The 14,282-nt window shown below is 40.1% G+C and overlaps 1 protein-coding gene across 4 annotated transcripts in view; it reads right to left on the minus strand.

Moving 5' to 3' along the window:
• The window catches only part of col12a1b (collagen, type XII, alpha 1b), a 123,508-nt gene that overhangs the window by 14,506 nt on the left and 94,720 nt on the right, over window positions 1-14,282 (minus strand). For all 4 annotated transcript variants that reach the window (XM_060918017.1, XM_060918016.1, XM_060918019.1 and 1 more), the window contains 8 exons: window positions 14,077-14,219; window positions 13,314-13,423; window positions 5,866-6,024; window positions 5,511-5,588; window positions 4,110-4,196; window positions 2,856-2,909; window positions 2,596-2,691; window positions 2,050-2,103 (listed from right to left, as the gene is read on the minus strand). In XM_060918017.1, the coding sequence (XP_060774000.1) occupies window positions 2,050-2,103; window positions 2,596-2,691; window positions 2,856-2,909; window positions 4,110-4,196; window positions 5,511-5,588; window positions 5,866-6,024; window positions 13,314-13,423; window positions 14,077-14,219 (781 nt within the window). The remainder of the gene's footprint in view (window positions 1-2,049; window positions 2,104-2,595; window positions 2,692-2,855; window positions 2,910-4,109; window positions 4,197-5,510; window positions 5,589-5,865; window positions 6,025-13,313; window positions 13,424-14,076; window positions 14,220-14,282) is intronic.

Consider the following 14,282-nt stretch of genomic DNA (forward strand, 5'->3'; position numbering starts at 1 on the left):
AGCTGGAAGATCAACTACTGACATGATCTTTACCCTAAGACAGTTGCAGGAAAAGGCCATTGAGCAATCCCAGCCCCTGTATGCGGTCTTTATTGATTTCTCAAAGGCCTTTGATACAGTGGACCGGCAGGCTCTCTGGAAAGTGCTGAATCTGTATGGTTGTCCTGAGAGACTTGTGAACATCATCAGAGTGTTCCACGATGGCATGGCAGGACAGGTCACCATTGGAGGAGGTACAAGTGAGGCTTTTTCAATTAACCATGGTGGTAAGCAAGGGTGTGTTCTTTCCCCCAGTCTCTTCACCTTGTACCTTGGGGCAGTGTTAGAAACCTTGTCCATCAACCTCAACAAAGGAGTGTACATCAGGACTCTATCAGATGGCAAGCTCTTCAACCTTGGAAGACTGAAGGCGCCTACAAAAACAAAACAAGAGAAGTCTGAATTCGTGAGTTGCTCTATGCTGATGAGACTGCGCTGGTGGCTACTGATCAAGGTGATCTTCAGGAAATTGTGGACAGATTCAGTGCAGCAGCAACCCTCTTTGGGCTGAAGATCAATGTGTCCAAAACAGAGCTCTTGGTCCAGACTGCCCCAGTGCATGAGCTACATCCATGTGACATTCTTGTGAAAGGTGAAGCCTTGAAGAACTGTGAATCCTTCACTTACTTAGGCAGCTCAGTCATGAAGAATAACTCCTCGCATCTGGAAGTTGAGCGCAGAGTGCAGGCTGCAACCAAGTCCTTTGGAGTCCTCCAAAAGAGACTCTGGTCTCGCCATGAGATAAGCCGATCCACAAAAGTGAAGGTGTACAATACTGCAGTACTCCCAGTATTGCTGTACTCCACAGAGTGTATGACACTGTACAGACACCACATATGGAAACTGACCAGTATACAGCTGAGACACCTGCACCAGATTCTTGGCATCAAATGGCAGGACAAGTTTCCTGATGTGGAAGTGCTCAAGAGAGCCGAGACTGTCAGTGTCAAAGCCCTTATTACTACCTCTCAACTGCGCTGGGGTGGTCATGTATGGCAAATGCCTGACTACTGACTCCTCAAAGCAGTCCTGTATGGAGAACAGCATACTGGCAAGAGGAAATGTGGAGGTCAGAAACTGAGATACAAGGATGTCCTCAAAAGACACATGAGGAGTGCTGGAGTAGATGACTTCACCTGGGAAAGGCAGGCCCTTGACCAAGGAAAATGGCATTGCACCATCAAGAAGACAAAGAATGCAGTGGAATAAAGAAGAAGAAAAGACTACATCCAGGCTCATGAGAGACGGCATACCATTGCGACTAATTCAGACTTCATCTGCCCCAGTTGCCAGAGGCCATGCCAATCAAAGACAGGTCTCATGGCCCACATGCATTCCTGCATCACCTAGCAACTAGTCATCATTGAAACGATGGAAGGCCGAAGAATAAGTTATTGCTGCACAAGGGGTCACACCAGATACTGAAAGCAAAGGTTTACATACTTTTGCCACTCACAGATATGTAATATTGGATCATTTTCCTCAATAAATAAATGACTAAGTGTAATATTTTTGTCTCATTTGTTTAACTGGGTTCTCCTTATCTACTTTTAGGACCTGTGTGAAAATCTGATGATGTTTTAGGTCATATTTATGCAGAAATATAGAAAATTCTAAAGGGTTCACAAACTTTCAAGCACCACTGTATACCCTTTACCTGCTGGCTGTACCTGTTGCTTCGCTGTAATTCTTTTGCGCGCACCATACACGTTCTAAATGAAAAATCTAAATCATAAAATCTAAAAAGAAAATCAAAAAACAGCAAAACACTCAAAAGCTTTAAACTATCAAATGCACTACAGCACTTTATATTGTGTTGACCCAACTTATGTTTTACAAATTAAATCCTACAGCATGATCTGTGCCTGTGAGTAACTGCTGCTTCCCTGCTTGCTGATACTTTCTGAGCTTTGGAGTCTATATGGATTCCATCCAGAGTAGTAGCAAGAGCTACGCAGTTTTTTTTTTTCTTTTCTCCTTCTCCAAAAGCATAGCCAAGATAAGACTTACTTTCTGCCCAGGTGGTCCTCCATCACCGGGATCTCCTTTTGGTCCTGGACGCCCCTGTGGAAAAAAGAGGCAGAAGAGAGTGAGGAGTTTATATTAAAACCATATTCATCAAGCTGAGTGGAGGAGGCTATGTCCTGTCATTCTACTGCAAATCTGACATATAAATCAAGTTGACAGGGCGGGATTTTGGGGACACCATTGCTTCATCATGTCTGACTAAAAAAGGGAAGGAAGAGACTCCGATGCTAAGAGGAGAAAGAAAAGGAACTGGAATCTGATTTATGTTGAGACATTAAGATTAAGGTGTTTTCAAGGGTGCTGGGTATCCAGAGAGATGTCGACAGACAAAGAGGAATGTATGACGCCAAACAACAGTTAATGTTTAAATTCCACTCAGGAGAAAATAAATGGTCAGAATAATCCTTGAGTTCAGGGACCCTTCAAGATTTACTACAGACTACTCACTCCTGAGAACTGACTGGGAGCAGAGACAATGGACAGGAAGGGACTTAAAGTGAGAAGAAAAAAGCCAGAAGGATGACTTACAGCTTCTCCTGGAATGGAGTGCCCACTGGGACCCTGTGGTCCTGGAAGACCCATTGGGCCTGGTGGACCCATCTCTCCACGAGGACCAACTGGACCCTACAGCAACACACACACATGAGAAAAGCCTGAGCCAGTTGCTAGTTCATATTGGCTCACTTGACTAAATAGTGTAGTTGGGTTAGGGTTACTGTATGTTTGTTGCATCCCACAAAAAAAAAAAAAAAAGTGGATGGACAGGAAGTCCTGAATATGATACTTACAGCAGGACCACTTTCTCCTTTTTCACCTCGAGGACCTTTGGTCCCAGGTGCTCCCTAGAAAAGTCAAAGATTTAGCAATATTTTATATACAACACTCCAGGGATGTGCTCAATTTTCAATCCTTATGTTGCACTTGACCTGCCCATGCCCATCCATGGTGACATAGTAAGCACGGCAGTCCTTACAGCAAGTTATAGAATTAATTTACTTTTTTAAACAGGAGAGAATTCTTCATGAATCTGTTACAAATTATTAGTTTGTCTCAGCTAGTTCATAAAACAAGAAAATAAACACACACACACACACACACACACACACACACACACACACACACACACACACACACATATCTTGGATCTACACATACAGTATTCTGTATATTTTTAGCAGCTCTCCAAGGAATCATTTGTCCAGTAATGAAAGTTATACATTTTTCCCCTTTATTCCAAGTACAGCATGCATATCATCTAAACCTTGCTTCCTTAGTTTCGTGCTGTAGCTAACAAGGCCAATGTTGCAAACAAGTAAGGAAAGCTTAAATCTACTAGTTTAGTATGACACAAACTGTATTCACAATGCTGTGGAATGAAAAATAAATCTACAAATCAAACTGATACTACATACACAGTATTATCATCCAGAAAAATTCTTACACCCAATTCTGCTTTCAAACCTTGAGTCAGATCTCCTTCCTGAGTCTGATAATGGCATGGATTGACACCAAACTATGTGTAAAGGAACTGATTCTAGCATCAAGATGGCTGCTGTCCAATTTTTTTTATTGATAACAATGTGTTAAATAGTGTTTGAAACCACAGAAAGTCTGACACACAAATCAGTCTGAGGCAGATATGTAATCATTGTAATCATTTAAACATGCATTTTGTACCCAACAAACTTTGAGACTTTGAGCTACCTGTACTTTACCATATTAGCACCAAATCTCCAAAACCAAAGAAGCAAACTTTGGATACACACATGCTGGCATTTGAAATAAGGAGGACATTGTGTAAATTGTATTTTAGGCCAAAATTTCTTTTCATAATGGCTTATGCTGTGCTCTTGATGGATAAAATCCTGAATGAGAAACAGCACAAAGGCCTAAGGCTAATTCTGAGCTTACGAAAAAACACCATGTGACATGGATATGCTGCACATTAGCTAATGCTAAATAGTGAACTGCAGGTTGCAGTAACCCATAGTAGTTGGACATACTGTCTGTTCAAGGCACTCCTTCTCTTAAAAGCATCTTACCACAGGTCCCTGTGGTCCAGGAGGCCCAGTGCTGTCTGACGTGCATGTGCAGGCATTGGGAAGAGGTGGACACTTGGACTCATCTCTCTAGAACATGAAGACAAAGTGAGTGAGATTAACGGGGATGAATGAGGCTGGTGAGGATTAGAGCAGCAATTGTTCTGCTGCCTCAAGATTAAATCTTAGTCACAACTCAAATCCAGAAAACAGGTAGAATATAGGTGCACTCACAGCAAAATGAACACCAGGACCGTACAGAAGAGGCCGTGTAACTACTACTCAAAGCGGTCATGAAGTAAAATGCAGAATTACAGAATTGGGAATATTTTTCTATTTAAAGTGGGAGGAAAACATGACCTTATTCTTGGTTAAAAAAAAAGAATAACAAAGAAATACATTTTTTACAGTTTTCTAGAGGATTTAGTGGAGACGTGGGAAAAATTATTTCCAGTGTTCAACGAGGAAAAATTGTGTGGGAATTAAAATCCACATTTTCCACCAGAGAAACACTTGTTACTGCTGACAGCATCGTTTAGAAGCTGGACTCTGTTAAAACCTCAGTGTGATGTGAAGAATGATAGCCGGTCAGCAGGGTGGCACAGCTATGTGATACATGTGGTGTTGCTCTGTTATGTCGACGCGAGAGATTTTGAGTACTTTCATCTGTGTGATGAGGAACTAGGGCATGCTAGTACAGCAAAAGTATTCAAGTGTTCAGAGAAAGAAAGACGATATAAAAACAGGGAAAACTGCAAATCAATGACATTAAGCTGTTTTGAAGTTGCAACTGAGCTGTGCTTGTCCATCAACCACTAATTATAGCCAAAGCACCATAATGAGTGTTTAAAAGCAGCAATTTGCAATTCTTTCTGTTAAGGCTCAAATGCAGACAGAGCAGCATCTGTGTTTCTGAGAGGCTCATCCTATATGATGACCCTTAATTCTATCTTGCTAAAAACGTTGACAGCATCAAAGCATTTTTTTCCATGTATTATCCACACAAACACATAGGGGTATGATAATGTTTCTGATAGATGTTATGCCAAAAGCATGAGTTATAACTGATGCCAAAGAATATAGGCAAATATTCTTGGCAGAAAAAGAATTAAGGGTAAAGGCTTCCAAGTATTAGTGTTAATGACCCTGCAAGAAAATAAAGGGAAAACAAAAGAGAGAAATGATGACACAATTGTACAAGTGCAGATGTTTCTGTGTGGCTAATTATAGTACATCAGTGTGTCTTCTGGTTTGTGCACATGACTGCTATGTTAGTTTGTGGCATTCTGTCAACAAATTAACACACTTGGGTCACACAGATTTACACTCAACGGGGAGGAATAAGAAACCACCCAGAGGAACAAACATAAAGACTGGACTCGAGTTTGTTTCAGCGACTCTTACCATTGAGGGGAGGTCACAACATCTGTCCCGGCTGGTCCATCCAAGGCGACAGATTATATCGAACATCTGGAGCTGGAACTATGCACCAGAAAATGTAATTGCATGTTTCACATCTTTGATCCATGAATCACATTTAAAGACTCAAAAAAACAAAAAAACACGACAACAAATAAAAAAAGAACAGATGAAGATAAATGACATCCTTTACACTTTGCAGCTGGGAAATCCATCTGGGGAAGGAGGGGGTGGGGGGGGGTGGCTTAGTATTCACCAATTTTAAAAATATACACCAAAAAATTAAAAGAATGGGACTCCACAATCTAAATTTCAAGCAAATTCAAAACACTTTACTCACTGTTGCCGAGTCCCCTCTGGAGCCAATGGATTTGGACATTTTGCCCAGCACCTGATAGCCATCTGCTGATACGTTTCCAGCTTCCTTAATTTCCTTCTCGTCCACCTGCTGGCAGTCCATGTTCAGTTTGACACTATTGGGCGACACCATGATGTGGAGCTGAAAATAAAAATGAGGCTCATGAGACTGTGGAAAATACTGGATCATCAATGAGTCACTCGTGGATAAGATGGCTGTCTGTTTTCCTGTGTTTCCTGTGTAAATAAGAGGTATCACGTCTTCATGGCCTCTTAGAGATCTCAACTGAACCTTAACAGTTTTCCATGTCACACATTGACTTGGATTACAAAAGTTTACATGGATACTGAATGCAGATGTGATGATCATGAGCAGAGCTGGAAGAGAAACTTGCCTAAATTAGAAAATATTTCCAGATGCACCAGATGCAAACAAACATCAGACGGAAATTAGCAGAGTAGGCTTGGTATTTTCTGAGCTTTCTCTTGCGTCATTTTTTTTTTAAACTATGGTTGTCACTCATATACGTTATTGCTTCACAGCTTCAAAGACTCTGGTGTGATCCTGATCTCAGGTTACTGTTTTTGTGGACTTTTTTTTTTAATGTTTCCCTTGTGTCTATGTGGGAGCCCTCTAGAGTCCCAGATTTCTTCCCACCGCCAAGATACTCATGCTCATTTCCTCTAGTGAACATGGGTGCAGCTATTGTGCCCAGTGTTCCCAGGATCTGACCAGATGAAAGTGCTGACTGATAATGAGTGAAAGTCTTGCGTTTACATCCTAGTAGGTGGTCTCTCACTATATATGGGTAATTCTAGAATTCGGGGTACATTTCACATCTCGGAGATAAACCTTTTATTTTCCACAAAAGAAATCTTTATTGAATCAGTTTTGAGCAATAATGCAAATGATGACAAACTTTGACCAATAGCAATGCTTGATGTACATTTTAGACCCAATTTATCCATAAAACATTAACTAAATTGCTCCCACCCCTCCCCCACATGATCGGCTGACTTTGACTCCTGATTCATCCATTCAACTCCAATAAACAGGAAGTGATTCAGTCTAACAATCTGTTTTCTGGGGGGTTTATTCTATTCACTGTTATAAAATCAACTGCACAGAAAGTCTGTTTTCTGTATTATGTGAAATTTCAGTTTAAAAAAAATCTATTTTTTATCCGTCCCAGTGTTCTTGTCAACTCTTAACTCTGTTATAAAATCGCATAAAATCCACAAAGACTTTTAATAATATGCATGACACCTGCACCGAGTGATGCCACTTCCTTCGGCAGGAAACTTCAGAAAGGCAGTGAGGTGTGTTCTGTTTCTTCTCTCATTAATTTGAACAAAATGTTGAGGATTTTACACCAACAAGAGATTAATTATTCATCAACTCTGTGATTGTGGTATTGGAGTGAATCTCTTGCTCATTTTTTTGAAACAATAATCCATAAAATTCTGTTTTTAATCATGCCATGTGGGAGTTAGTTTGAGGTTAGCATGTGGAGTGAAGACACAAAATAACGGAAAATGTCGACTCTGTTTTCATCAATTCTGTTAATGGATTGTCCAGTTTAACGATAACAGAGTTGACAATGACTAACAGAGTCAACACTTGAAATGTACTCGCAATTATAGAATGGGCCATTGTGGCAGCGGGGGCGTGGCCAAGTGTTGGTTTGTGAATGGAGGGTGGGGCCAGGGAAGGTGAGTGGCAAAGTCAGTAAACCTGTTGTTGATTAATGTGGTGTGTGTGTGTGGGTGTGTGTTGCAGTGACGGTGGAGGACAGAAAAGGAGGAGAGAATGAAGAAGGGGCTCTCTCCTGACCAGAGCACTTGTGTGTGTGTACAAATGAGGAGAGGGTTTCCTAAAAGCCTCTTAACGCTAAGAGCAGCTTAACTAGGAGAGAGAGTGTTCATTGTGCTGCTCGCTCTACCATTTAATGATGATCTTTGTGCTGCGATGCTTTTGGGAAACTTGGCAGAGAATAGTAGTATTTCACCCACATCAGGAACCTACCACAGCCATATATTATATAAAATATGGCCCATTCTATAATTGCAAGTTTCAGTATATACACATACACACTAAAATCATCTGAAATCATAGAGCAGTTTTGTTCCACCATAAGTGTTAATATTACACACATGCCATAAATATCCCCAATACACCACAGGTTACAGTGATGAAGTTAAGTCAGTGATATTATTGATGATGTCTGTCTTTTCTAATGCTTGCTTTCCAAACTTTGCATGTGTCCCACTCAACAGCAACACTCAACTGCAGCTGTTCCCCACCACCTCCTCCCTTTGGGAAAATGGGAGATTCTTAAGATCTTGCCATAAGAAGTGGCTTCTGCTCAACATCACTGGAATTGCAAGTTCTAGGTTAATGTGAACATTGTCTGGACGTGACGTCACGGTCATGGATCTGGATTTCAGACAGTCTGCATGCATGCAAGGACACTTGGAGCGATGTTCTATCTTCTAAAGTAGGGGGTAAATGAGGTGAAGAGAAGCAGCACTGAGAAGACGGGGGGGGGGGGGGGGGGGGGGTGCCCTAATGGTGCAATGTCTGGGAGTCAGTGTGTCTGAGAGAAATGTTACTCAGCAGACCTTCCTTGTTGAGGTCTGGTAGATTTCTTCCTCCAGCTCTGACGACGCAATGCATTCAATTGCAGTATAATGTCATGCGAGATGCACTTTCAGATTTCTTAAGTAGTGTGTCAAGCTGAATAAAGACTTTCCGACAGCATCTTCTGGGGTAATTGTTGTTCATTTCAGTCATATGTTCTAGGGCTGTCAGAATCAATTTCACCATTCTAATACAACTTGTCATAATATGCATGTATTTTTATTCTCACGTTATTATTTCTATAGTAACTTCTCATTCACAGGCATGTATATGGCAGCCACTGACTCCACCTAAACTGATTTTTTTTTAAAGCTTTGTTGATATGGTACATTTTCTGTGAGGAGACACACATTAGCCTTTTTTGGAAGATGGTTCCTGTGTCAGAACTCAGAGCTAAATTTATAACTATGTTTTCTGACATAGGGAAAGAGCATTGTCGTTTCCTGTTTCTTGGTAATATGTTAAACTGCACTTTTTTTTCTTATTAACTTTAAAAGGGAGAAAATAAGAGGCTAGTGAGGGAATGATTGTTGATAATTTAGTTGCTATAAGTGATATCAGGAAATAACTTTTTTCACAGATGTTTCATAACATTAAAGATATCTATAAACTAGGCATGTAATGATATCATTCAACAATAAATTGCAATATGACTTTATGACAATTCAAAGCAATGTAATAAAAATGAATTGTCATTATTATCAGGTTGCGTCATCCCTTAGTTTTTCTTAGCTGTAATTCTGTTGTAAAGAGCAGCAGAGGGCGCAGTAACATACAATCACGGAAATGCACGCGACTTCACCATAGACGGAAGGAACACAGCTCTAATGCCGCAAAAACACACACACACACAAAAGCTCTATGGATAATTTGTTCTGTCCTATAATTATAGGTTCAAGAAACATTTTGTATTTAAATGCATTATCATATTTATAGGAGTTGGACAGCCCTAGGATTCTCTAAGTGATTGTCTTCAGCCATTTTACAGTATAGAAACAGTACAGAGAAAACAATATAAAGGCATTCAACAGGGTAATATGGAACACAGAGGGGAACTGTCAGGGCCTTCAAGGCCTTCACAGAAGGCCCACACATATCAGCATTTCAAACGTTTAATTTCTTTCATTCTTTCATTATAATTATTCTCTTCTAATTCTAATTTGGCCTCATTTTCTATCAAATGTGCTTCAGAAATGAAAGGGTTACTGTCCTGAAAACATTAAAATTGAGTTATCCAATGAGATTGTTTTGTTTGTTGTGTCTAGGCTGAGAAGAGTTTAGAGCTGCTCACTCATTGCTTAGGACTTCATTGCCGGGACAGAAGGCCATGGCAGTGTATGTTTATGTAGGAAGTAACAGATGAATTAACCAATCAGATTTTGATTTATAGTGGGAGGGACCAAAAATTTATCAATGCGAGCCGAACCGTGAGTCAGCGCCGTCAGCGCAGCAGTGAAGTCACCTTCCAGCCGGTGTAGCGTTCATCAGTAGCATTAGCAAATGCTAATAAAGTGGTCAAGCCAGTGCTATTGAGAGCAAGTAGCACAGGCTAATGACCGAGAAACTAAGATTTCTGTCTCCAGACTCTTCTTCCACACTGCACGCTCGCCTCAGTATTTTTCACTCAGACTTAAGGATTCATATCCCTGTGTAATTTACTGAGTTACTTTTAAAATCAACAGCTACACACAACGGAGCGACTTGGCAGCCTGTCGCTAATCCCTTACAAAATCCTTTGCCCTGTTGCATTTTGGTGTGTGGCTAAGTTTTGGCTGAGCTCAAGTCCCAGCTCTAATAGTAATGATTCACCACTGATGGAACGTATAACCACATGCTGACTATTAGTGTCATCTTCTGACATCTGGTTTGTGGATGTTCTCATTGTCTGAATTTCTAGCAAAACATTAATAGAAGCCCAGTCATAGCTAATAAGCCAGTTATATAATAACATCTTAATTAGAAAAATGACACAAATGATAAAGAAAACTACAAGAAATAGTCATCATCTGTTTCTAATGTGAATGTCATTGAAATAAGAGGTTTACGCGTGATGTCAATAAAATGTGTTAATGCGTCATTAAGAATTTTTAATTTTTATCACATTTATGGCATATCAACCAGTTTTTGTGTTTTTTTTTTACTTTTTACTTTTAATTTTTTTTCACAAATAGTCTAAGCATACTGCATAAATATTGATGACAGTGGTATCAATAGCTACTCAATAATCTCAGTGAGGAACATTGGCCCAGGAACTTAAGTCCAGGAAATGAAGTCCAAAGCTGGTATGTATAAAGCTTCCTTGGATTACTCTCAAAGGTAGTCTGAGAGGTTTCCTGGAGACCAAAAAAAAAATAAAAATCTTTGTGTAAAGCAACTCTTACGACAGATCTTAGCAATGAGTAGGAGTTAATCCTAGGAGTAAAGTTGATGACATTTACATTTCCATAAATCAATCCTGCAAATTTTAACTTATATTAAAATATGAATACAAATATCGATACAAATTAAAAATAAATAAATAAAAACACATGAGTAGTTAGGTTTCATAAAACAAACATTTCTGTTTAGCCTGGAAAAATATAAATAACTAGCACTTAAATATGCTACAGTCTCAATTTAAATGGATTTAACAGCACTTCCACTCCAGATATCCAGTTACAGCTGCTCTGTATTTCTACAGTTTTTTAGATTTTGCCTGTTTATGACATTATGACATTTCACTGTTCTTTGTTCAAATAAACCCATGAATCACACTGTTTTCTGCCAACCCTTGTGGTTTGGAAAACTCCTAGTCTGTACCTTACAGCTCATTTTAACACCAAACCCGAGAGAGATTAATAAAACAACGTATAAGCATCGATCGACAGTGGAAGAGAATGCACAGGGCTCAGCTAGAAAATCTAAATCATTTGTGTTTATCCAGGAACACTGGATGATTTAACACTGGCAGTCCAGAGCAAGGTTTCATATGTAAGTGTGAAAATCAATTCATGATGGTTCATGAGCATTTACTATTTTAACAGTATTCCCATTGTTGGGTTATTCTTTTTGCAGGATAGGTGAGATCTGAAGCATGGTGCTGTATGTAGCTTTCATATATGTAATGCTTCAAGGAAGATGTGAAAAGCCAGTGCTGCTCGATTTCGCTCCATCTACTCAGTGAATGTTGGATATTTGGTGGTAGGGAAAAGTGATGAGCAGTTTCCTCGGGAGTAGTGAGGACCCTCTCCATTCACATTCGCACAGGGAGGTAAACCACACACACACACAAAAAGAGCTACTGCAATGTGAGAATAACTACAGGAATTCCCTCATCCTGGAATCAACCTAATAGAGGCTGGGACACAGCCAGGGGAGGGAGGGGGAGAGAGGGAGTGAGAGAGAGAGAGACTCAGATATGAGAGGAGGATAGGGAGGGAGACAGAAAGCAAGAGATAGATAATATTTGTGTAAAAATAAAAGATACGTAATCTGTAATATGTGCTATTTTTTTATAAACCCCTCAAGAGACTAAAATATTGACAGAGATGGAGAAAAAGGCAGAGAGCAAGACAGCCTTCTCCCTCTGCTTGGCCTGCCATTTCACTCACGTTCTGATGTAATTGTTTAATGGCTAATCCGGTGACCCAATATTTTCCAGCTCCCTATTCCAGCGAACAACTTCACCATGTTTCAAAAGCGCCAAACAGATTTATACCATATATTCTAATGAAAATACAAGAGCTTAGTAGTCCTTATGATAATTACATAAAGAAGCAATTGTAAATGATGTGTTGCTACATTCCTCTCCTCACTCAGTCCGTTCTGAACCTGAATAAAGAGGATTAAGCACTTTTTCAGAAAGAGTTTTTTTTTTTTCTTCTGGTGACAAGAAGCAGCTCTGGGGGAAAAAAAAAAAAGAAATTCCACAAATGTTCCCTTTACCCCAAATGTAGTCAAGCAGCCAAGACATTTGGTGCCTGTGGGTTGCTTCTTGAGCTTTAGCTACAAATTGAATGTAGCTAACAAGAAAAAGAAAGTCAGGCTCCAAAAATCTCAGTCATTAATGTGGTTTACAACATGGTATGAAGCTATGTGCCTGATCCTGACACACTCCTACTGCTGTGGAACAACCTGATTCATCCGGATGAGCTTGATGATCCTACAAGTATACCCTAAAGAGCTGTGCTTCCCCAAAAAAAACAAAACAAAACAAGACTCTTCATGCCCAATCCTTGCTCTTACTTCTTTTGCTAATCTCATCTACTAGAACACTGTAGATTTGTACCTAGGACCTCCCACTGCAATCATTAAGACCTTGATGCTAAAGACTTTGGAGGTTACTGACTTAGCAGCATTTATTATTATTATTATTATTATTATTATTATTATTAATTTGCACAAATAGTGCATTCTGTTCCATGCAGATTGGTGGCATGCAAACACCTTCAAAAGCAGGTCTGAATGAAGTCATGTAAAATATCCCACAATCTAGCAAGCAGCCTTATGAAGCGTGGACTGTGAAACGAGCTCCCCAAATCAGCTTTCCAACAGGGTATAATTCCTTTGAGTTACACGTTACATAACACCCCAAAAGTGTCATTTACTAAAGAACAAACATTTACAAACCACGTACAGACATATCGCCTGTCATCATTACGTCTGGAATGCCTGCTCTCTGAGACATCTGGATATCCTCAGGTCATTGAACACATGTAGATACAACTGGATACATGTTTGACTGACATGCCACACCCCATATCAATCCACGTCCAGATTTCCATGTAGAGCACAAAAGCAGCAGCATTTACCTTGTGGAAGCTTCCATGGAATATTTTCTTCAGTGGTGGACTGTCAAATGTGGCCTTCTGAAGCTCTCCTCGTGTGTCCTTGTTATAAAACGATATGGTCTGTTTGGATGCTGAAAAAAGAGCAAGGAAGAGAAGAGGAAATTGTCAGATAGGCCTCCAAGCTCTTCTTCAACTCAGACAGTAGAAACATCCTTCACAGGAAACATTTACGATCAGTCCTGAATTGTTGCATGAAGCCTGCGCCAAATATGATAATTAGTAAATATGACAATTTTCTGAGGAGTGAAGCTTGGAGGGAAGAAGTCATGCGAGGTCAAGGCTGCATACTGAGAAAGGCAGAAAGAAGCAGGCTTGAAGCCTGGAGACCATTAGATGCCATTCATGGTGATCTGAGGACAGCCAATTGAAATTGGGAAGAAAATAATAAAAGGATGAAAAGTCAGCTGGTGTGCATCTTCTGTCATTAATGAGCTCCAATGTCCAAACTTCTCACTTCTTCAAGAATAATGCTGCCTTTGTGAGTAACTAAGTTTCTGAAAGTTACACACAAACATCTCTGAGTTGTAAAAGTGAAGGCTTCAGAAATAATGTTAATATCTGTGGACAGACAGACAGACAGGCAGGCAGGCAGGCAGACAGACAGACAGACAGATAGATAGATGCAGCAAGACAATAAAGAACAAAGTACAAGGATACAAACAACACAGATTACACACAGCATACATTTCCTTTTTTTAATCTGAGGGACTAAAGTTACACTTACGGTCAACAGTGATGCCAACCTCAGGCTTGTGGTTTTTATCAGACACTTGCCAGATATCAAAAGGCTGATTGGGCGAGTCTGGAAGAAGCCGGAACAACAGAATAATGGTGTAGGATGGGGGAAGGCCAAAGGGATGGATGTCTCTGTTGAACCCAAAACTAGAGTTAGGTTTGTGCTGCTTCCTCCCGATTGAATGATCGATCAAC

The sequence above is a fragment of the Neoarius graeffei genome, chromosome 3 (genome assembly GCF_027579695.1).
Source record: "Neoarius graeffei isolate fNeoGra1 chromosome 3, fNeoGra1.pri, whole genome shotgun sequence".
Lineage (NCBI taxonomy): Eukaryota > Metazoa > Chordata > Actinopteri > Siluriformes > Ariidae > Neoarius > Neoarius graeffei.